The sequence below is a fragment of the Pocillopora verrucosa genome, chromosome 1, assembly GCF_036669915.1.
Source record: "Pocillopora verrucosa isolate sample1 chromosome 1, ASM3666991v2, whole genome shotgun sequence".
Taxonomy (NCBI): domain Eukaryota; kingdom Metazoa; phylum Cnidaria; class Anthozoa; order Scleractinia; family Pocilloporidae; genus Pocillopora; species Pocillopora verrucosa.
In genome coordinates this window covers 10,052,323-10,077,660 of record NC_089312.1, presented here as the reverse complement: position 1 = coordinate 10,077,660, position 25,338 = coordinate 10,052,323, and the positions used below count along the sequence as shown (strand labels likewise).

The 25,338-nt window shown below is 38.3% G+C and overlaps 1 protein-coding gene across 3 annotated transcripts; it reads right to left on the bottom strand.

Moving 5' to 3' along the window:
- Positions 1-416: 416 nt before the first annotated feature.
- LOC131795005 (uncharacterized) lies at positions 417-24,123 on the bottom strand. Of its 3 annotated transcripts, XM_066161430.1 has the most exons (27): positions 23,797-24,123; positions 23,598-23,621; positions 19,519-19,575; positions 18,419-18,490; positions 18,098-18,149; positions 16,909-17,105; positions 15,890-16,037; positions 15,204-15,302; positions 14,557-14,642; positions 14,410-14,478; positions 13,847-13,913; positions 13,438-13,473; positions 12,578-12,780; positions 11,874-11,930; positions 11,605-11,668; positions 10,511-10,718; positions 9,600-9,799; positions 8,825-9,009; positions 7,989-8,102; positions 7,052-7,130; positions 6,635-6,698; positions 5,328-5,746; positions 4,362-4,486; positions 3,735-3,952; positions 2,624-2,664; positions 2,079-2,175; positions 417-1,726 (listed from the first exon to the last, which is right to left on the bottom strand). In XM_066161430.1, the coding sequence occupies exons 1-27, from the start codon at positions 23,917-23,919 to the stop codon at positions 1,498-1,500; spliced, it is 3,333 nt and encodes a 1,110-aa protein (XP_066017527.1). In that variant the 5' UTR covers positions 23,920-24,123; the 3' UTR covers positions 417-1,497. The 3 variants fall into 3 exon arrangements, with proteins under 3 accessions (XP_066017527.1, XP_058968547.2, XP_066017530.1); XM_059112564.2 differs by lacking the exon at positions 13,438-13,473; XM_066161433.1 differs by lacking the exon at positions 23,598-23,621.
- Between the last annotated feature and the right edge of the window lie 1,215 nt (positions 24,124-25,338).

The following is a 25,338-nucleotide window of genomic DNA, read 5'->3' as shown; positions in this document are numbered from 1 at the left end:
CATCGTAGATCAAGGCAGTTGGATCATTTTACGCCCAATCATCGCAGCAAAGTGAGGAAAACCTGGGAATCCCTTACTAAAAATAGAAATTAAACGTGTTACTTCATTGAATCTTGGCTTTGGGTAAGAATTCCCCACCTTTTCATAATTATATATTTATTTGCTAGTTTGTTTACTTACAGAAAACAAAAACATAATTTTCAACATACAGTCTGCGACGAATCCGCCAGAATTTTATGCTGTTATCTTTTGAAGCTACGCGTTTATAGCTGTTACACTATGATTAATTACAGTCGGGTTAATACATCCACAAAAACTTCGGGCCAGCTGAGTCGGAGGTCGTGCCACAAGTTACGGACCGAACTGAATTTTCATCCTTCGATTTATGGTGTATATAACTTCGACCTATTTTACAAGCTAAGAAAACGAGGTCAGGAACATATTTATTACATCTTTATTGTGGAATAATATTTACATTGTATCTATTTACATTAATTTTATCACTGCTGTATATTATGAGGGTTTTAATGAGGTTAACCGTTTACCATAGAAAGGCAAAAGAGGAAAAAAAAACAGTTAGGCGTGAAATTTGCAAATTTTAACCAATCGTCAAAGTGAAAAGTTAACCGTAAAAGGTTTTTCTTTTGACCGTGACCGAAAGAATTAATTGTAACTCGTACAATGGCAAAAATCTTAACCGTTACCTGTAAAATCCATCACCCTATTTAAACCTAAGAGTCAAAAAGTTTCAAATGATTGAAAACTCGTAATCATTGCTCAGTCATCTGCAAAAATTAAACACGATTTACAGAAAAACGATGGCTCAAACTTTTTATAGCCCGCCAAATTTAAGAAGACTTCTGCATCAGTGACAACCATATAATTTTAGCGGGCCGGACAGTTAAATCTTTTCCGCTAAGTTGTACGTTCACAGGGTGCATAGTAGATGAAAGAGAGAAGGAAATTATTATTCGAAAATATCGATTTCAATTCAACTTTAAGTTATCATAAAATGATTTACATGATATAACAAAGGCTACTCTAAGAGGCGCCACTTTTTCTGTATTAATTGAACAAGGGGTGACAGAGGGTGCACCGGTTTTCGTTCTTTCACTCTGTGATTGGTCGAACAAACTCACGCCACCCTTTCACCCAATCAGATACAAGAGTAAATCATTGGCAACTTGATCACTGTCATTTCTCGCGTTTGAAGCGAGTTTCTCTTCGAATTATTTTGAGATCTTATTGGCTCCTCCGCTCTAATTCTGATTGGAATTTCTGGTGACATTTACCGCAGATTTAATCACTAAACCCCAGATTATCCCAACCTTAGGAAAAGACCTTTAATGCACCACTAGGTTCGTAGAGGAAGCAAAGGCTGACTAACTGATTTTTAAAAACTATTTCCAAGTACATGCTTTGTCTCACTTATATCGATAGTAGTGTTTTGCTGAGACTGCTTCATTTTATAAACCCTGGGCATTTGTGCGCGTATGTCTATATCGCTGTACTTTGATCACTCGTGAGCAAGGCAAGTTCTTCGTTTTCACTTGAGCTGCTCTGGTTTCCAACCAGAGCACAGTAATCATCAAAATCAGCGCAGTTGACACTTATATATTGTTCGTCCCCCTGTTCTTCTAGCAGTTTCTCGAGCTCGTTTCTCAGATCTGTGAAGCTTGGTCTTTCTTCAGGATTAGCTCTCCAACAGGATAACATGATTTGGTAGCTGAAGAAATGACAGAAAAAAAATCATCGAAAGTAAGAACAAAAGTCGGCCAACTCATAAAGTTGAAACACTTTCAAAATTACAACTGAACTTGTCACGTTCAGCACGGAAATTACGTACGCAAAAATGTTAAACTCAATGTTTTTGTAATAAATTGTTACAAAGAAACTCGGTCAACCGGTTGGTTGCCAGGTAACGATCGCTTATGAGGCCTGACGACAGACCTTCAGCGCACCTAAAATGATATACAGGGCTGGGCTGTTTGAAAATTGCTGATCTTATGTAAATGGTAGATTCCTAGTAATAGGGATAAAAGTTCAGAAGGATGCTTTTTGTTTCTCATCCAACTCACATCTGCTGACTGCACGTCTCCGGTCTCTCCATTCTGTATCCATTCTTGATTAGCTTATGAATATCTCGACCTGATATACCAGGATAGGGAGAACCACCTGATGGAATGAAATGCTCATCAGTCAGATCCGCACTTAAAATGTACCATTAATGGTGAATATTAGAAAGTCAGATAATCCTTTATAATTTATTTTTTGTAAGTTTTGTAGGTTGGTCAAAACCTACAAACTGTTTTTCTATGGCAAAATGGCGCTGAATAAAGTGCTAGTTTGGAAAAAAGGTCTCATGAATCCCTGACATGATCTTTTGCGATCCTGGTTGTAGCTGTCGCCATGAAAAATGCCACAGAAATGTAAAAAGGGCTGATAAGTTCTGGACCACAACGATGAGGCAGAAACATGTACTTGTGACGTGTTATCATGGCAACTCTTGCGATGTGAAATAGAAAGATGATTGTTGAGGCCTATGTAAGATCAAACTCTTCCTTCAGAATACATCATTTAGAAAACTGTTGCTTCAAAGCATGGATAAAAGGAATGTGCTTACCCAGAGTAATGATTTCCCAGAGCACAATGCCGTACGACCACCTAAAATACAAATAAAAAAGTGATAAAGTTAGTTCCTTAGCCATTTTCCATTTTTGCAAATGGTCACGATGCCCTAGACATTTATTCCTTTTTTAATTCACATTCCCCCTCCCCCTTGTTTAAGTTACGATAAAAACTTTCGTGTTTCGGCCATCTGCTGGATTGCATCGATTATTTCGGTGAGATGGAGGAAGCGGCTGTTCACTCCCGATGCAATTCGAGATGTAAGTACAGACCCACGCGTTGCATATGATAATATACATCCATATTAAACTGTTCATTAAGAGCATGGGAACGGCATAGCTGGTGAAAACTTACACAATATTTCCAGTGATAAGAGGTAAAACTGATCAAAGAAATGGTTTTGATCAGTTCATTCGATCAAAAAAGACGCCTTTATCCAAAGAGCAATTGTATAAGTGTATGCCTCCCGGAATTTGTTTTAAACTTGAAGAATTCAGTTTTAATGCGACCCTAACGTTATCTGTGTCGTGTGAATGGTAATTTACGCAGTCACTAGGTTTGCTGTGTCATGGCACATCATATTCGAATTGAAAAAATAATGTACCGTCATTACCTAACTAAGCCCTTTAGTTCCGAATTGATTAAAATCACGACTTGGTCATATGTCAATTAGGGCGATTTTCGATGAACGTCGAAGATAAAAAAACTAGAGTAGATACACCACCCAATCAGAAAAGAGATGACATCACAGGGAGCCAATGACAACTCAAGGAAAAGCTTGCAAACTGCTGAAAACGACGTGAGGAAACTAAGAATAACCAAATCAAGATTGTTTTTAGTTTTTAATCTGATTTGTCGAGAGGATGACGCGAGTTTTTTTAAACCAATCACCGAGCGAAGTAAAGCGAAACCGAAGAAATCTGGCTCCTTCTTGTGAGAAGACACAATAGCACACCGCCTCGTTAACCTGTTGTTTTTATTGTTTTCCTCGTTCTTTTTCCGTTTTGTTCTCTATTGTTTGTTGTAAGAGCCAGCAGTCTCGAATTGCTTTCTACGCTCAATAAAATTACTCTAACAAGAAAGAGAAAAAAAACTGAGCTGCTTACACATCGCTTTGCGTGGTACAAATATTGTCGAAGAGAGATTCAATCGCCATCCACTTGATGGGAAGTTTTCCTGCACTCTGGGCCTTTTGGTATTCACAACTCTCGTAAACATCTCTGGTCAGGCCAAAGTCAGATATCTTGACAAGATTATCATCACAGACAAGAATATTACGCGCTGCGAGATCGCGGTGAATGAACTTCTTCTGTGACAAGTATTCCTGAGAGGACGAAGAAAGTTATGAAAGTAAAAAAATACTTTGGCAAAGAAAAAAACTGTACAGCACATCAGACGCATTGAAACACAAATGTAATCGGTTGCGCCTAAAATAATCGACGAAGTAAAGCGTGTTTGAAAGCACCAAACTTTTCAACAATGTTTCTTTTAAGTACACCTTTCAAATGATGATGAAAGGAAACATTTGACAGGAGTTTCGATAAAAGCACTCTACGAGGGGTCTGCCACTGCCTATAAAACCTCCCACTGCTGTCTGTTCAGCCTGCGAGTAAAAAGTTATTGAAACCTCTGATCTTAGACAGTTTCATCTCATGTCGTGACCTAATATATCATGCAGAACGCAAAGGGTTGATGGTACGATTTCGCTAAAATGCAGCAGACTTCTAAGTTACCATGCCCACGGCTATCTGTCTTGCAAATGACAGGAGGACTTTCTGTGTTAGTTCTTCCCTCATGTCTTCTTCAAGGCTTCTCCTTCTGTTTTCATTCCGCAGTCGCTCCTCACTCTTAGATGGACCTAGGATCGTAAAGCGGCTGATGAATCCCAACTGATCTTTATCAGATCTCGTTCACTTGATACACCCCATCCAGCCGTCCCTTAAGTGGAGATTAAGATTCTGTACTTTTTACTCGTGCTATTTACCTCTCTGACCATGTTCTCAAAATGAGATTTCATCGACAGTTGGCCTGGGTATCATTCAGATTACCGTGGCTTGGTGAGTAGGTGTTTTAGAGCAATAAAGGGATTAAGTTTCTAAAGAAAGTGCGTCGGTGGGAGAGTGCAACAGGATGATTTAGTAGTATCAACTGACCATCGTAAAGAGTTAAAAGGCTGACGTTTCGAGCGTTAGCCCTTCGATTGGTGTTTTAGAGCGTCGGACTGACGTGCGGGCAGTCGAGGTTTCAAGCCTCAGACAAGACAAACACTCAGGGTCGTAAAGTAACTGAGGAGAGTGTGCTTCCTTCGTTATGGCATCTTCAAATGGCTAAATGGTCAAATTTTCTCGGATAAGGATGATGAACTGAGGGCTCCGTCTCCTGCGTCTTTTCTCTGTACTGGTTAGCAGAACCAAAGAACCCACGCAAGTAGGAGACAGAGGATAGGGAACGTAGCCCCCGTGTTTTGGTCTGGCCTTGTTATCGTTTCAGCATTTTAAACTTCCTCCGTAAGTTTTTCCAATATAGAAAGACGAGGGGAAACAAAGAAAGAAGAAGAAAAAGAACCGAAGGGCAGTTGGATGATATGGAAGTGAGTATCCCTAATACCAATCCTTTCAACCACAAATTTTTCCACCAAAAAAAATTTACTCCTTCCTCTTACATATAACCCTACAACAATGAATAATGAAATTACTTACTCAGAGTAGACGATCTTTTCTTCGGGGAGTTTTGTTCATTCTCCTCTTGCTCGGTTACTGGTACAAAATTCGCCATCCACTTTTCCCCAGCGGAAACTTTTCTTGTATTACCCCAGGGGTTTAGATTTGGATCAGCGTCTGTCACCACGATGCAGATGTCATCTCTCTTCTCTTCAAGCATGAAACCACCCGCCTGAACTGAGCTGCCTTTGCTTGTACTTCCCGAGAGAATTGGCGTGGCACTGGGGGAGAGATTTAGGGGGGTTGAAGGAACTGACGTTCCGATCTTTAGAGGAATTCTTAGATTTTTCATAGGTGCGGAAGAAGATGATTCATGGCTCCAACTGCGTTGGCGGTTCACGTAGTCATTTCCATGCACCGGCTGGACAGAACAATTGCATGCATCGTTGCACAGACAGCTATACCAGGAGAGAAGTTGATATGAAAATGAAATGGAAAGATTTTGAAGTAGGAGACCTAAAAGGTTGGGTGTGAAGCTTAAACTAAGGTCCAAGATCGCTCAAGTTTTGGCGTCACCTTACTGCGGTGCGGAGAACACCGTGCGTGGCAGCGGGCCTCGAGAATTTTCTATTACAAAGCAGGTGGCCAAGGAAGATGGCTGCAAGCTAAGTGGTAAGATTTTAGGGAAAGATCGACGGAAGATTTATGATTAATATGTATAATTGTGGGGTCCAGACTTGTCGACGCCTTAGTGTTGCCTCTTTGAAAAGAACACTTTCTGGATCAGAGGGCGTAAAGTGCTTGTCAGCTAAAGCATACGCACTAGTGTGTAGCAAAGGTAAAGGAAAACATGAACCCCTCTGTAAAGGAAGAGAACTGACAGAGGTACCTGTCAAGCCTCGAAAAAAACTATTAAGACCCCAGATTATGACACTCAGCTGAAAAGGTAAAGGTAAAAACTGTACTCGAGCCTGGCCCAACCAGGTGGAGCGTACTCCCGGTCTCCTTAGCATGAAGCAGGTTGAAGTTTCACAACTCTTTCCTGGATGGGATACTAGTCTATCGTTAGGTTAGCCCCCTCCCCCGCAGCATTTATCTAGCAATTTGCGGGTATCCATTTACTCCGGAGTGGAGAGAGTCGATGTAAGGGTGAAGATTTTTTTCCAAGAAAACTTATTCACCTGGCCAGGTCTCGGTCTCAGACTCGAACCAAGACCTCTCGTCCAGCGCACTGACCATGAGGCCACAGTTCTGCTGTACATTCCTGCCTGGACAGGAGAGGTTTGAGGTGATTTACGATAAACGAGCATCATATGTCTAATTCTATCGCGGTACATCATTTCTACCTGACTGAAGACAACAGGCTGTGATTGCTGTCCGTCTCACGAGGTTTTAAATCGTAGCTTGACACTGAAACGGAATCACATCATCAAGAAATTAATAATGACCGAACGGTGTGTTTACGATGAGTTATCGATGACTCATCGATAATCATCGTAACTTTAGGCCCTGGAGAGACCATCATGAAAGCACAAGGGAGGAAGTCGCTAATTGTTCTTTTCTATTATGTATAAATTGAATTTCCTTTTCCTTTTAAGTGGGAATCGCATGTGGTTTTTGGGAAAAACTGAGCAGCAGAGAAATTCAGTACCAGCGGAGAGAGGTCTTCGTATGCCTTCGCAGAATTCCGCCCAGTAAACGCTTTACTCACCTGGCTAGAAAAAGGCCGATAAGAGGGAAATAATAGGCAGTTCTGTACTTACTGAATGTTCCCTCAGTGTTTTCAGGCTGATTCTCATCGTCACTATTTTGAACTTGAAGGCAGCTTGCAGAGAAAGCTTGCTGTCGACAAAAAAATAAAATAAAAAACCTTGCGATAATGGCAATCCTCAGCTTTACGTTTTTGCAAAAGGTAAGCTTTCTTGGCAGTCGAGGTGGTGCGCGATGTGGCAAAATGAACCTTTTTGAAGAATTTGTTTACATTTGATTCTGAACCATCTACAACGTCCACTTTGAGAACAGAGGGGAAATTCCTGTTTAAGAGAGGAGCCACTATAGGAAGGTAAGAGGAAAATTAAACTTGAAAATGCTCACTGCAGCACCTAGATACATGAAATGATCAAAATAGCAAATGAAGAAGAAACCAAAAATAAGTTATCATAATTAGATTGTCAACAAAACAGTTGGCGTTAAGTGCTAGGATAACATTAGATTGTTAAACGTCCGCTCTTAATGCTGAAAAGTAATTAATTCCTCTCTCACGAACTATACTTTGGCCACCAGGGTTCGTTTGCCTGAGAGAATCGTCACACATTTTGTCACGTTGTTCATCAGTCAGTGACTAGCTGGCTGTTATTTTGGCTGTTGCAGTGGGCAGGCACTAGAATGGCCGTTGTCGTCGTAGTTCGATCAAAGAAGAGTAAATGTATGAACCATCCCATGGCACACAAAACGGGGACCGTTGCAATAACTTTCAACCATGAAATATTGAAAAGAGTACATGCAAGGACGTTGATAAGAGAGTGGCCACACTTATTTGAATACCAAAACAACTTTCCCCAGGCGCAATGTAAGCCATAAATCATTTAGATATGGACCTGTGTTAAGTGTAATCCATTCACCAACATTTATACAATATTTCGTCAACATTTGTGGTCAAGAGAGGATAAACCATATCTCCTCCGGGTGCAGTGCTATTACCTTAAGTTTTTTCACCGGACTTGGACTCTTTGATCCTTTATTACTGTGCAGTGCTTTCCTTTTGAAGACGGGGCTCACAAAGTCACTGGGCAGAACAAAGTGCGGATTCTTTTTCTGATTAAGAAGATGGCAACGTGAATCAATGGCTGCATGCACCTGACAACTTTGCACACTTTTATCTGTCGTGTGACTTCTTTGAAAGATTTTAGTGATCTCCAAGACATCAATTTTTGATAAATTTTATCACGTTCCAAACGGAACTGTGGTAATAACTTTTTAAACAATTGCCCGGCAATATGACAGAATTTATTTTCCTTTTCTAGTAACGTCAGGACCGCGGCCACAAGGCAGCTCATGATGGTGAGTCATCGTGTTAGTTCCTAAGGCCTTGTAGAGCTTTACATGGATAACAACGTGCAATTTATGGCTCACTCTTTTTTTTTTCAAGTTGGAAAGAACCACAGTTTCCTTCTAAGTTTGCATTCGTTAAAATTCTGTAAATATAACAAACTTTTTTAAAAAGAGTTTGTTTCTGTTCTGCCTGCACGTGACAAGATCATCAGATCGCGTTTGAATTGAGTGTCGCCATAAAAGCAAAGCAGCCACGTTGGCCAATCAGAGCAAAGGCATATCTTTAGAAATAACCAATGAAAACGCATAAATAAATAAGCTACGTCAAGCGCGGGAAACATAAGTGACCAGGTTAGGATTGGTCTAAATTTTGTTTCTGATCGAAATAAAGTGTGGTTCGAGTCTCCTAGACCAATCACGGAACGCCAAAAGCAATACCAAAGTAGTCATAGTAACACTCAGTTCAAAGTTACACAATCTCCCACCTTATCCCGAATGAGTCTGAGGTAGTTCCTGAGATCTCCATGAGGACAGTACTCGGTAATAAGACATAGCGGGCCGCTACTCGTCACACATCCCAGCATGCTGACAATATTCAGATGTTTGCCGATGCTTTTCATCAGTGATATCTCTGTGAGGAAGTTCCGCCGGTCTTCCAAGTTTGCGTTTGCTAAAAACCAGACAAATATAAGGAAATTTTATAGTCCTCGGTTGGTGCTTCACAGGTTGAAAAAGTAGCTCCTTCAAGTAACTTTTATGTTATCAGTTAAAGCATTAACGTCATAAAAAGTCAAGTAGCTCCGAGGGATCAATAGTCTATGATGATGTCAGGTTATTGAAAATTGCATTAAATAAAATTACATCACTTTGCGTCATTATGATGGTGCATCACCCTAAATGACATCATCATTATGTCGCATCTCTCCTGATGACGTCATTAAAGTTAACATTACTCCAAGTGACATCATTATAGTGTCACGACAATATTAACATCCAAATCCTATTTATCGCGCTCAAATTTTTTCCACTTTATTAGAAAAAAGTCGTTTAATACTTTTGGATTTGCTTAAGCGACTGGGGTGTAAATGCACTTGGAAAGTTTAGTGCAAAGAGGGCTTAATAGACTTGAGTTGCTCTTGAGCGCCGCTCAAACAACAAGTAAGCTTCCCTTGTGCTCTCCGAACTTCTCGTGTGCATCCATACCTCGGTACACGTACGTTGATCGAGCATAAAACAATTCTCAACTATCGACTGCTTTACCTTTTAATTTCTTGACAGCAACAACAACTTCCTTAAGTACTGGAAAACCCATCAAGCCGATAACGGTGGCTTGGGAAACAGTTCCAAAAGCTCCTTCGCCGATCTGCTGTCCGAAGGCAACACTGCTGTATTCCACTTCCCATTCATCAGGCTCAATGGTAGGGAGATCCAACGAAAACGTGCCTCCGTTAAATAACAACCTGAAAACATTTTACCAGTAAAAACTAAATATTTAAGTTTCAGGAATAGCGGTCACTTCTAGTTTTCAAAATGCTTCAGTCTCCTACAGGGTTCTTTTTGTGCCCGTTACAAGTTTCGACGCATGAAGTAAGCCATATTTCACTGAAGATTTTAGATATATGAAAATTCACATATTTGCACTGCGGTGGAAAGATGAAATTAGAAGATCCTCGCAGCTAAGAACACTACTGAAACTAGTAGTTGTAAGTAGGACCTGAAAAAAATTTCAGGCCCGTACGGGATTTGAACCCATGACCTTTGCGATACCGGTGCAGCGCTCTACCAATTGAGCTAACAAGCCAACTGGGAGCTGGTCAATGAATTGGGTACAAATAAACATCCGAGTGAATGAAGATTTTAGATATATGAAAATTCACATATTTGCACTGCGGTGGAAAGATGAAATTAGAAGATCCTCGCAGCTAAGAACACTACTGAAACTAGTAGTTGTAAGTAGGACCTGAAAAAAATTTCAGGCCCGTACGGGAACCATATTTCACTATTTTCGATTCTTGGTTTTAGTTCCAACTTCTTTAGCACAATCTTCTTCGGGTTTCACATAAGCTTCCTTTGTATGCTTACCACATGCAGCCGATGGTTAGAGGCTTTGCCTTTATTATCTGCTCGAACACAAATTTGATTTAAGCCTGTAACTTTAAGCTTCAACTTACATAGCTCTGCTGTTGATATACTGAACTTGCATCTGCTGCACAGCTGAGGATATACTTCCGTATTTCTTCTTGATGTATAAATAGGTGGCACCGAAGAAGCAGGCAAGTACAGTTATCAGCACGAGTGCTGTCACCAGATATGGGAAGGGCGTGCCCGCCTTATGGGTAGGTGAAGATTGGGCGTATTTGATACCGCGAACACGAGGACCTGTGAAAAAAAGAGCATGCGGTAGAAATATCAATATTTCATATCATTTGAAGGGAAGTAAGCCAGGCTAGAAGTTCGCACAATGCATTCCGAATCGATGGGTCATTTAGATCATATCCTTAGATAAAACATATTGCTTCGATTGAACAGCCCTTCTCTCTCCACACAACAGTGTAGATGACCATCAGAGAAGTAAGATAAAATACTGAGGGTGACCGTGGGGTGAGGGGTTGTGGGGGGTAGGTGAATAGACAGGGACGGATTAGTACTTAACATTGGAGGAGCAGCAATACTCTGCAGTAATCCATGATATTGATTTCACGGTGAGTTCTGAAGCCCATAATAAAGACGACTCTTTCGAAGCGGACACCCTCGGGAATTGGAAAAAGTGTCCGTTAGTGGAACTGTCCACCTACGAGAATTAATCCCATGAGCGATCACGTAAGAAAAATAGGGCGGATGTCCGCTTACTTGAGAATTTAACGTAGACCATGACCAACGAGGCCATAACGTGACACCACTAATGTCATGTAGGGGTCTTATTCATGTAAAACGAACGGACAAAACCAAACCCCCATTGTTCTGTTCCTGCGTCAGGTCATATTTTTGTTGATTTGCAAGTTAAGAAAAATTTCATTGCTAAGATTCAATTACTATGCATGGGGTGTCCGCTTACGATAGAGTGTACACAAACGTAAAGCCCAATTTTCATTTTCAAAAGTGTGCGCGTCTCGCTTACAAGAGAGTGTCCACTAACGGAAATGTGTAAATACAGAGTCTGACTGGGAGGCAAAACATGAAAGTGTTCATTAGCGGAGAGTTGACTGTGCTTATCTTTTATTTGATTCGAACGGTTCAACCAATTTCATGCGATTCACGGACGCACCTGAGGTGTTAAAAAAGAGTTTCGCTTCCTCTCCTTTCCCTGTCATTGGTGATACTGCTGCTACCTGATGTTATCAAAATGAAATATCAAATGTACTGAGCACGTGAAGGTGTAAACAATGGACAACCCAAACAGTGAGGTAAGGATCGGTCAGGTGTTATCAGAGATCTTTAAAACAAACAAAGTGTATCAGCCCCTTGAAGGGGGCACCGAGGTTAAAACTGAATCAATTATATGCCAATTAAGTGCAAAGTGTACTACGAGTCTACCGTAAAGATGTAAGGGAAACCATTGTGAAGACCAACCAATTGAAAACTGGTGTTTTCCTGTAAGAGAACAACAATAAACGAGGATATTAGATCTGATGAATTTTTCTCAAGTACCTTTTTGCGCTCCCCTTGGGCAGAAACAAAGTTAAGGTTCATTGAAACGCAAAAGTGAGCGGGCAAATATCCAGTCATGTTGACGGAACAGTTTTGGTCGATGAGGCATTTACTATTATTCCAAAGTATTATACCAAAACTATTCTCTATTGCGGTAACAAAGATGGCAATGTTCAGCGCACTTGAGGTACGTAGCCAGTTGAGATTCCCTTCATCGTGTCCGCGCTCTTAGCCAGCCACTTGATTCACTAACCTTTATGTTTATCACGACGAAACCTGACCGTCTAAGAATGCTAAGCGCTACTTCAAAGTATTGGTTTCAATTGGCTGGCATAGTGTGCGCGAACTTACGACAGAAAAATTCTCGAAAAAGCCGGTCTCCTTCGTAACAATTCGCTGCTTTGCGAAACGAAATCAATCGACGGAAGGAGACTTTAACAGAGGATGTTACTTGATCTTGTGGCTCTCGAGAGCCGATTCAAAATTTTACTTGGTGATACCCCCTTCGTGAGTTTTCTGCCAGAACAGCTGGTCATTTCGAGGTTTCCCTCAAATTTCAGAGAGATCTTCCTAACAGGATTCTTACTTACTGGTGGTAATTTTGTAGAATCACTATGAGGTTCGGACATTTGTCCTACTAGGATGGGAATCTTTCTCCACGTTAATCTGTATTCTTGTATATGATCTGTAGAGAATATATTATGTGGCGGCCACCACGTGACCACAGCTTTTGACGTATTGCGTGACAGGTGTTTGACGTTGACCAAGGTTAGGTTCTCTGGTGGACCAAGGACTGGGAAAGAGAGAAGGATAGGGTCCGTGTGAAAGATGGTTGATTTTAAATCCAGTCTCAAGAGTCCTTGTCTCTCATGGCTTTGCAAAAGAACCAGTTCTCTGAGATGGTCATGCATCCCGCTACAAAATCTGATCAAGTTGCTAACGGATTTATTTGTTGATCTGATTGCTTGAGAGGGCGGCGCGAGATTCCTATATGACAATCACATAGCAAAGGAACCAAACCCCATGAAACCCCGGATGTCCAGCTTTCGACGATCAATTTTGAATGGTCTGTTCCAGGCGTTCCGTTGATGAAACGATAGTAAACAGCGCTATAATGTTGGAGGAGTGAAAAAACGAAGGAGTTCTGGATCGAGTTTTATCCGATCCAGACTTCGCTCGCTTTTTCTCTCTCCTGCAATTTTCGCGCCATTTTTTATTTCACTCCGTTTTACCCACTAAATGCCTAGAACAGACTAAACTTTTAATTGCTCTTAAAAAGTACGTTAGTGTAACATGATTATATCTTTATGATCCTTTGTTTAGCGTTATCATTTATGAGAAATAACTGGCAATAAAATTGAAAACTTAAAACTTAAAACTCGAGACTAATGAAATAATGTTGTCACTTGCCAATGACATAAAAAAAACGCCTTGCGGGTTTAATACTCACTGCAGGTGTAATGAAAGCCAGTTTTATTGAAGCAATCTGAAAGAAAATCAGGGTGTAAGGGCAATTGATGATCATGACCTAATTTCAGTTCTAAAGCTAGATCAGTTGTACGAATATTGATAAGATGAAAAATTTTAAATTTCGTTTAAAGAATCATGCCACATTTTCTGATCGATATATAAGCCTTTTAAATCTGTAGAATTTGCCAACGCTGATGAATTTTATGCGATGGCTAATCAAAGAAAAATATTTCCGCGCCAAATAACTGTCGGAGTGCACAATCTACATCATATCACGGCAAAAGGACTGGTATAGAACCATTAGCTCATTACTCAATGGACTCCTGATAGAACAGAAGAATAAACAATCACTACATATATGTGATTATGATCAAAAAAGTGATATTTACTCAAGGATGGAGTAACAATATAGACGGTGCTTTTATTTTCTTTGTCATCAGAAGTGGTGGATATGATCTAAAATGCGAGAAAAAAGACTTGATTATTCCTGATCTGTGCAACACGCAATCTAAACAATGGCATAATTTATTGCATAGGAACTAAATATTATTTCATTCTTTTTCACGGTCACTTCATATTGCGTGAGATTGAGAGGCACATTTCTCTAGACGCAATTTGCCAGGGAAATTGTGTCATGGAGGACTTATCTTTGCGATAATGAAGTTCCACTTATAAATTTCTCATACCAATATCTACTAATCCTTTCGTGAAAACAATGATGAAAATCACAGAAATTTTACAGAGACGAATTTTCTTCAGAAGTTGAAAGACAAACGTGCATTCAAAGCAGAGGATGTTGTTTGAAAACCTAAAAAAACGTTATATTGCGTAGGACTTTTTAAGTCTTTTTTTCGGTAGTACAGCCTTATCAACAAACAAGTGAAAATATTTGATATGACAGCTAACGTTATCAAATGCGTGTCAAAAATAAATAAATTAATTAAAAACTTACATCTATAGTGTAATTCTCGTTTGGCAATAAACCTTGCAGCACATAATACATCTTTGTACCTACATGATGCTGATAGAATTAAAACAGAAATGAAAAACTTATTAGATCGATAAAAGTTCAAATGACTTTAGTAAGAGCGCAGCCTACCTTATGTCGATCAAGTTCATATCTTTCAATATTCCAGTGATCTTCCTCATTAGCTCGCCAGTCAATCATGTAGTCACATGTTTTGCCTACAAAATTTTCAACAAGAGTCAACCATAAAATCGATGAAACAGTTTCCGCCTTTGGCAAGGAGAGATAAGATCGATTGAGATTTTTTTGTTAAGAATTTGTTTTCTTTCTCCTTACTATAAGCTAATTTTCTTGTAATCTGAATATATATTTTATTTTCAACCCTGAAGTCGACCTTCAACTTTAATATTTTGGTGTAGTTTAAGTTGTAAACATTGCAATGCGCTACTAAAACTTTTATATCGATAACCGGGCGACATAAGTCCATAAATTATTATTATTATCCTAGACACCCACGTCAAACTCTCAGGCAAACAACTCTGAAAACGTTGAAATTCAGGTTAAACCTCTCCCCAGCTTCAAAAGTTTCGTATTTAAGATTGGGTGCATTCATATGAGTAACACCAAAAATGACAGAATTTAAAAAAAGTGTTGTTTTCGTTTCATGCAGATTTTTCTATTGTTTTATAGAAAAGAGTGGTGATCCAAAGTTTCCCGGTTTTCTTGATGTGTGCCATTACAATTCAGTCAAATCTGAGTTTCGTGAAAAATTCACTTACTGTGCGGCGCCAAACCCCAAGTCACATGGGCCTCAAATTTGTCGCCTGCTGGTTTCAAATTAACGTTCACGTCCCTAGGAGGGTCTATAGGATCTTCATCTGAATTAAAATGCGGTAGATCAAGAAGGGTTGTATGAGAAATGAGACGAGATTACGAATATTTTAAAAACTACAGAGAAAATATGACATTTTAAAAAACACATCTAAAATTGTTATATCGGCTTTATTTAATTCAGTATCACCGCACCACCCCTTCGATTGACTGTTCAGCGTTGTCGTGCAGTACTTTTCGGAAAAACAACTAGAAGCTAGGATAACTTTATGTTGGGAAACCTGACGTTAATATAAAACATTTACACCCTAACATCAGTATCTACTTTCTCCATACTCTTCTCAATATGATTTCCTTTAATACTGACTAGGAGAATTTATTTAATAATCAAAGATTCTTTGGTTGGCGATCAATTCCTTTTTACTCGTGATCTTAATTAATGATCGAGGAGTATTGCTGTCAGGAGAAAGGCAAGTCGTGACTTACTCGATATCAACTAAAATGCATTTAATGTTATCAACTGATGAACAGAAAATAATTGTCAAAATGATTAAATCTGAGGACTTCTTGATAATTTTTGTTACCAGATTAATTTTTTGTTTCAGTTTTAATCTTCTCGCAAACAAAGACTTACCACTCAACGTCGACATCCATTTGCTAATATTGCGGAATTTTTTAAAATCTTGTGCAGAGTGTAGTCCCTTTGATGTTACCATGGCAAAAGCTACTTGCATTTTAAAGCCTTTATGAAGATCATTTGCATAGAATGGAAGCTCTGAAGACTGAATTGAAATGATATATGAATATATTTAGCCTGCACTAGGCGCTCTGTCTGTGACCAGCGCCACTTTGTTTCGAAGAGCATTGCAAAAAAGAGTGAATTGATAACAGTGTGAGACTGTGTATTGGCTGTGATTAGAAGTCAAAAAAAAAAAACTTAAATGCTCTTATATCGTTGATGCGTGTTCTAACTTGAAAAAAAAACGGATGATAAAAATAATAATGACAATGATGATAATTGCCATGAGTATGATAATAAGGGTAATAATGATTACAATGATGTTATGATGATAAAAATTATGAATAAGTATCATTTTCAATATTTGCCGAGGGTGAGCTAAACATCGTTAAGCAATTAAAGCAAAGGAATTAATGAGAGCGATTTTTTTTTAACAAATTAGGCAGGAGGAGAATAACTTACATGATTTCAATTCAGTCAGTAAAATTGGCTTGTTTTGTTTTTTTGTTTTTGTTTTGCTGTTCTGTCGGCCTATTGGTCTGGTTGTTTTCTTCCGAAAAATAAAAAATAATGCTAATGCTATTTTTCAACTAGCGCTTCTGTATTAAAAACAACTCATGCAGGCTGCTTAAGGCAAGGTACATAGGACAACATCTCGGCCAATCAGAGGAGCGGAGGTTCCTAATCACGTGAGTGAATTGCCCAATAAAAACTATGATGATGTTGGAATGTTCGTTATCTTTAAAGGAAGATAAGGCACAGTAACAGATATAAATGAAGGGCGATCAAAAAATTCTTAATAAGAATTTAAGCGAGGAGTCAACTTTTTAATAACTTTTTGATGAGAATCAAGCCAAACAATCTGCTTAGTTTTGTTGTTGATCAACATATGCGTAAAAAGAATGATTACTTACCAGTGTTAGTATATACCAATCTTGCGTCGTCGTCTTTACAAAGATAATGAAGGTAACGGGCTCAAATCCAGCAGCGCTCTCGGCGACAAGACGAAACTCAAAGTTAACTAATAACTCTGTTGACGTACGACAGAAAAGGTACGGTCCTCTGGAAGTGATGTTCCTTGTGTCATACCAGATGCCACCCGATCTATCATCTGCGTTACAAAGGAGTTGATGGGAGAGGATGATCCAAGCAACTTGATGTATATTAGTGCGTAAGCACGAAACTCAGAGTAACAGGGAATCGTGCGTGTTTCATTTTAGTCATTTTGAACTGTATTTCGCTCTACACTCATGTGTATCGAGCACTTTCCGACAGCCAACTGGTCAGTGCTCATCTCCCGTGAGATTCAGTTCAAATTTGCCTCAGGTGATCATCTGCTAACGCAAGGGTCATTCTTGTTGGGATTTCTTCTCTTTTTGTGGGGTTACGTAGCGTTTATTGTATCTTGATATATAGTTCAAAATGACTAAAATGAAACACGCATGATTCCCTGTAACTCGGAGTTTAACTAACTCTCAGGGAATCATGCGTGTTTCATTTTAGTCATTTTGAACTGTATTTGGCTCTACATTCATGTGTATTGTGTACTTTCCAACAGCATTTGCCACAATTTACCACAATTATATATATATATATATATATATATATATATATATATATATATATAAAAGTCAATGGAGAGCAGGATAGGAATGTGTATTTTGATTTTCACTATAAAATCCCCCCAAAAAGCTCTTCAATATTCTTATGATCCTGTTATTGCTAGTGATCTGTCATTTTCTTTCTATAGTCCCCTATTATACTTTGTCGTGACGTTTGATTTTCCCTGTTCCCAATGCATGAAAACCATGGGATGTCCCTCCAAAATCCTCTACCCCCCCCCCCCCCCTTCATCACCTGCCAAAAAGGAAATGACGAGTCCCTAAAGAGAAAAGCATGAACTGAAGCTCAATCATGGAATTGCTTTTATGCTGCGAAAATCAACCTGAGAAATAGCGCCGTCATAATTTCCTGGTTTTGGTTCTCAACCGAAGTTTTTTTTACACTCTTGCATACTAAGGCTTAATGCTGGCTTCCCTTTTAAATCAAATGTGTTTCTCTCTATTATATCTATTTAAAAAGGGTGTTTTAAATGATAAATACCTGAATTAATAACACTTTGAAGAAACTCGCATCCTTTTTCACACGGGTCAGTCTGAAACAGGAACAGGTTTCAAAAACCGCGGTATTATTAAATGCTTCCCGACTCAACGTAAGTAAGAGAAGTCTGTACACGAGCCAAGTGACCTCTTCAACTGGAATAGATCTAAAGCATGAAGCTACTGGTATTACTACTCAGATTTTGGGACCGTTTACTATCGTGACTTTTAAGAAACAAGTCCGTGCAGCAATGAACGTACTTAACGTTTCACGTAAGGAATCCTCATATCAACTTCTATATCAACTGGTTATTGAATTACTTACTTGGTTGCATTTAGCTTTACAATCTTTCACAGTTATTGCATTAAACTTGGAAAACTTGAATGGCTTCTTGCACTATAACGAGAGGGGAGTGGTGTCAGTGGTGACTACGGAACTTCAAATTCAGCCAAAACAGCGCTTTAATTAACAATGGAGCGCTTTTAGATTGAGTAACGTAAAACCGAAACCAAAGTAATCACAATGGCCAATGGCCACAAAATACTTGTAAGAGCCGATGAAAACTCAAAACGGCCTATTGCGCTGGAAAACGCTGGCAACCAACTCTTGCTTGGGTTTAGTTTTGCATCTGACTGGTGGAGAGAGTGGCACGAGTTTCTGGACCAATTACGGAGCGAAGAAAAGCGAAACTAGTGCAATCTCAGATCAGTTTCGATACTCAATTGGCAATGTTTCTCTTACGATTCAATGATAAGTTATTGTCGTCTAGAAAAAGATAATAAGCAATATGGTTCACAAGAGAGATAGAGAGAGAGAAAGAGAAAGTGAGAACTCGGAAAACATCCTGTATAAGTACATTGACTAAAAATATGAACTTCAAAGTGCGGAAAAACCGAAGAGACTAAATTGTAAAGAACTACCTGTTTATATATCTGATTAGCCGGACAAAGTGGTGTAACATTTTAGACAAATCACAAAATAACGCTCAATTGACAATTGCTGCACAATGATTGTAATTGGTTTATACATTGCCTTACATCGACATTATTTAAACTTCTATCTGTTCCTGATTGAAATTTTTGTTTGGGCCGGAACCATCAGAGCAAAATCAATGGTCGTGGAAAGGAGAAAAACAAACCAGTTTTGATCTGTACATGAATTCGACTTGAGGTTGTTGTTTCGGCAAATGGTTTATTTATTGAACTCTTTAACTCCCATGAGTGACCAAGACAGAATTTCTCCTTACAATATCAATACAATATCAACCAGATAAGTGATAAGAATAAAGAAAAATATCAAATTGGGGATAATGAGTTAATCCAATAATAAATTCTCCGAACTAACATTGTAAGCATTGTATGGTTGACAGTAAGGAGAAATACAAATTTGATCTGGGAGTTAAAGGGTTATCCTTAGTGACTTACCTCTTTACACTGGTGCCCACAGCTGAAGGGACGAAGACTTCCTTTTATACCAGTAACCTGTAAAATTACCGACAAAGTATAAAAATCTAGAACCAAATAAATTACAAAGAGAGTAAGTTTCTAATGAAACTGTGGTGCTGCGTCAGTGGAGGAGTATCACAAGATAATTTTGGTTTTATCAACTGAGTTGATAATGTAAATTTGGTACCGTAGTGAGTTGCAAAGCTGACGATTCGAGCGTTTGCCCTTCGTCGATCGCTCCGACGAAGGGCTGTATGTAACGAGCGATAGACCGCTGAACTTCTGCACTCGAAAACTGCACTGTCTGAAAAGAAAATTAATGGCAAATTGAATTCACAAAATGGCGAAAAAAACTGAGCCGATAAATTTTAGCGCTGTCTTTCAAGATGTCTCCAACTGCTTATTGTTTGTTTGTTTATGATTGTAATTCATCAATAGAATTAAAAAGGAATTGATATGATACTATATAATATATTGAAAATTTAACATGTGGCTAGGAAACCTGTAGGGAAACCAAGAGGCTTATATTTTACAAAAGTAGGGTATCAGTTATGTAGCGTGATTTTGTTATCGTTAAATTAATATCAAAATAATTTTCATGGTTTAAGTGGGTCCTATGCGCCTATCAGATACACCGCTATTATTGAAGGGACATCACTGATTAATCCGATTACAGCGATTAATTATTGCCACTTTTCAACTAGAGAGTTTAAATTGGACACCCAAGTCATTAGCATGCTTTGCAAAGAGTTTCATTTTAATTTCTTCCTACTGCATGGGAACAAAGTGGAGATATTTCTGAGCTATTAACAAAAGGAACGTATACGCCTCTGGGCTACAATTCTTTTGTTAGCGATGCGATATGTTGGTAATTTCCGGTTTCTGTTCTCTGTTTACATTTGCTATTCCGAGAGGCTGATTGCCAAAACCCTTTGGTCATGCAACCCTGGAAAATTGGAGAAGCACATCCATCAATTGTAAAAGTAAAAAAAAAAATGTAAGCATGCAATGGTAGTTTTCGGTGGATTTCTTCATCTAATTTCCTCTCCTGCATAGAGAGATTTCAAATACTTCCGTTAAATTTTAGCATTAGTCCTCATAAATCCGACTTTTGCTAAATTTCTCAAAAAATTTGCCATTCCCGAATGCTTTTTTATTCAAGATTGTTCATAATTTCTCTAAAGTTACATTATAAGGATTTTCCGGCCTGAGAAAGTCTTTTTTTGACACATAAAAAAAGCTCGATAGTTTTTCATGTACCGAAGAGCTCAAAAAACAAACCGTGATCCCAATATACCAAAGCGACATTACTTCGATATCACAATAGGTAGTGAGGAAAATAACAACATTAAAGAACGAGATGTTGGATATGGAGGCTGCAAGAAAAAATAGAGCTACATGCAACATAAATCAGTTGATCCTTTCGTGCAAGGAAAATTAGAAAAAGTACTTAGATGCTCACAATTCAGTAGTCAAAAAGGTCATTCGATACCTCAATAACTGAAAATCTTAGGCCTAACTGCTAGTAACTTTCACATATCACTTTTGGAATCATATCCGATTTCAAGGTGAACATACATTCAGTGGATACTTGACTGCCCTCTTCTTTTCCGCTACATCTGTTTCTTTACGTGAAGGATTCAGCTGCTGACAGCGATTTTTAAAAATAGAACACATAAGTAGTAACACAGGCCTTAAGGAGCTAAGACTGAGTTCAAACTTTCTTTTGGAATTAACTTTCAGTTCGATATTATCTCATCATAACCGTACCCTTACCCAAAATCATACTCCAAATTAATAATGTCCGTATCAGCTACGTAAGTTTTTGTAGTTCCTACCCTTTATTAGAGTTTTAACCGGTTTTCTATAGGATTTCCCAGTACTGGAAACCAATGCTTCCTGACGGGCAAATGAGATTCGGTCGGCTCAATTTGTCGTTGTAAACCTCAGTACAATCAAATATGCAACACAACATCCTAATAGTCCAAGCTGACTCCCTTCAGAACGGCTTGCAGCTTGTAGCTTGGCCTACATTTAACGAAAACCGTTCTATTTATCCGTTGAAGTGAAGAGACACATAAATATCTAATAAAAAGATGAACTTAAAGTTTTGTATCAAGCTAATGTTCACTTGCATGCAAAGAAGATACAGTAATCCTTTCCCTTCATGTGTTCCAGGACAGGTGAAACTGAAAAAGCAGAGCGAATGTTCTTTCAGTTTTTGAGAGTCGTCCTTCACAACAGGTAATCACAAATATCGATGTCTTCAAACTGTAATCTAAGTCCGAATATAGTAAAAGTTTTATTTTCTATCATAATTTTTCCAGCCTACATATAGCCGCTAAGTATGAGGTGTTATTGGAAAGCATGCACGGAACACGTCAAAAACACATCCCACTTGCAATTATTTCTGTCCCTCTCAAGCAAATGCTTAATCTAAAGTACCCTATAAACCCGACGTAATTCTTGAAATGCTCCTGGCTAAAGCTTTAGACGTTGGTTGAAGTCAAAAGATATTGAAGTTGAGAAAGAAAATCTGGCAATAACATTGATTGCCGCCAGAGAAAAGCGTGCGGTAGATTCTCACTGATCATATGACCTGTCCTAGTTTAGGAATTTGATAGATCTGGCACAAAAAGTCTAACTGAACCGAGAGATTTTTTGGGAAAGATTCCTTTTAATGTTTACAACAATAATAAGAGAGTCTCAAGGCGCTCTTTCTATTTTACCCGAATGAAACTGAATTCATCTCGGCTTTCTTCCTTAGAAATTGCATCGCGCGCATTACCGATAACTTTATATGCAACCTCCTTACTCCTAATGTCGTTTAAGGAGAGTGCCTTGTCTATCTGAGAGTGAAATAGGCGAAATACAAACTGTATCTAGATGTTAGTGGCACATTTAGCATTTTTGTGATGCGGCTCCCTCAGAGCGAGCTGATCAAAAGAACCATGCGACTTTCTATGACTTGAGGCTAGAAAAATATTTTCAAACCAGCCAAATACAAGGTTTAAGAAAACAAAATTTCACATTAAAGCGTAAGATGTTTTTCTGACGATAACAAAACACTCTCATTACCAAAGAATGTTCAGAAATTTTGAATACTACTAAAAAATCCGCACTAAATAGAAACAGACTTTTTTGAGTGGAAATTTCATAAAGACGAAATGTTTCGAATCGGAAAACGTAAGGCAAAAGGAAGTTTTCACAGACAAATTTAAAATTATCTTAATTTGGAAAACATGAGGGTCTTTATGATTGCTGGTACATTGTTGCAAATTTCTGTGTCAATGCTTATTTCCTGTTTTCTTGTAATTTTCATATTCATCTCCCTTAATTACAGGCCTATATCGCCATAATTTACAGCACTGTCAAATTATTTTTCACAGGTTTTGGTTGAAAGAAAATTACGAGAGAAAGTCTTAGTTTCCGAGGTGCAACGTTTTCCTAGGTAATTTTTCTTTAAGGCTAGTATTTATTTCGAGGCAAGCTTTGGTGAAAAGTGAGTTCATAACGGCAAGGTTCGGAAAAAAGAATTCGCGAACAAGTAACTGCAAAGCTTACAATCAGCATTATGGCGTTTAAAACAGTTCCCAGCTCGTGAAATAATTGTTGATTTTAGCGTACTGACAGAAAGTATTCCTAGTGTAAAGATAGTTTAAATTTTCTGAGCAAGAAAGAGTAAATACAGCAATTGCAAGTAAAAGAAAAAAAAAACACTCGTTCACCATTGCGATTATAAATTCATACATCTTGCTTACTTCATGCAGAGACAAAGGAGGAAAATCCTGCTCACAAAGCGACATATTTAAAAGAGCAGCAACCGAAAGGGTCCAGACTGCGGCATGTCTTAGGCGTGTTATGATTCAAACACAATAAAATGGTGCAACGATAACACAAGAGATTAAGTCGACTATTCATGATCAAATATTCGATAGAATGCTATCTTCGCTCGCTGTGGTCGTTTATTCAGTGATGTTTCTGTTCTGCTCTCTGTGTCAGTTGAAATTTAGTCTAAAATAGGTTTAAATAAAACAACAAAAATTCATGCTACTCACATTCATCAGTAACGGGTGACCGTACTTTTGAGAAAGACACATGTAAAGATAAAATTCAAATCATAAATTGTAAAAATCTCGCGTTCAAGAAACTGTTGATGATTAGGGAACGATTAAATAAACTAGAGTATTGTACATAGTTATGAGAAATATTATCAAAACTCGATTTAGGAAATAAATGATCACAGTCTCTACATACCATTTTCTCGCATTTCATGTTGAAATGTCCTTCCTGGACTGTTTTGTTGAACTTTTCGTCTTCATATGGGCAACAAAATAAATGACAATTTGCGAAAACGAACATGAAAAAAACCTTAAACATTGTTTCATCCACAAGAAAAGGCTAAATTATCGCTTTCCAAACGATATAGATCAAAAAAATTCTACGATCGGCGATTTTGAAATCGAGTTTGCGTCAAATTGATACAAGCCCAAAATATACGTTTTTCGCGGATCAACTAGACCGGGAGCCGCTTATTTTCACCGTGGGAATGGTAAAATTCCTTCTCGTAATTAGATGGCCATCTTTAAATTGTAGATTTGATATTTCTTTCTTTCTGTGTTTTACCTCCGCTGTTTTATACCGAAGATGTCAAGATTTCACAAACACATCATTCATCCTCGGCAAAAGAACCGGGTCCCAGAGATAAAGAGTCTTTTGACGGTGCATTGGATTGACGTCACGCTTTGAGTATTCGTATTTGCTGCAAGTGACATTCGATGAGATTCCTCTCCGGTGCCTAAATGCATTTATCATAAAGGGCGAGAGTGAAAGCTAATTGAAAAACTCTTCGATTTAATTAAGCAAAGAGCGACTGGAAGAAATGGCCAGGAAATGTAGAGGCGTTTATTTATTTGGCTCCGATCCGTTCGCAAATCAGTTGGACACAGAAAAATATTTAACTGAAATTTACGTTTTTAGTTGAAGGAAAAATTCGGTGATAATAAAATTCAGATCAGTTATAGCGTTGAAAGTGCGCTGTGATGTCAAACTCCGTTCCTTTTTGTTACATTTGCAATGTTATCATTTAAAGTGTAGCAATTAGTGTAACTGAAGTCAATTAAGCGTCGCATCAACTTTAGTCTTTCTGTTTTATTCTTTTAGTGAAAAACAGAGGTAAACATTGCCAATTTGTCGATTTTATTGCAAATAAATGACTTTGGCTGAATCAGAAGAAAAAGGAGGAGTTTCCTAAACTAGATTTGACAAGGATAGATTCGAATCAGGAGAAAAAACTAATGAAAGTTTATTTCTTCTACTAAAACGTCTATCGTCCGTGAAATTTGAAATCTTGCCTCAATAATGATAAAATTATATTCAAACCATTTGTTTGGAAGGAAGGAAAAAAGAAATCAGTCTATTAAAGATCTTAAGCATTCTCGTGGTTCCGCGTCAACTGTAGGAGAACTTCAAAGATATCATATTAACATGTTATACGGGATTAGTTTCCCATCACATTCTGATCTTAATAACATTCATTTTTGAGGCATAATTATTCTGTTAATGTTTAGGGTTAGTTAGTTAGAAACAAGACCCCATGCAGGCAACATATAAACCTACGTCGTGCGCAAACATTGCAACTGTTGTGGCTGTAATCTTGGATTAGGAAAATATGAATGAAAAAAAAAAATTTTTAAAAATTTGTGTACGTGTTTTAGTAAATGGAAGGGGAATCGTGATTTCAGATGAGTTTTATGCTAATCATATCTCGTTTTTTTAAGTGTAGGTTTTTTGAAGTAT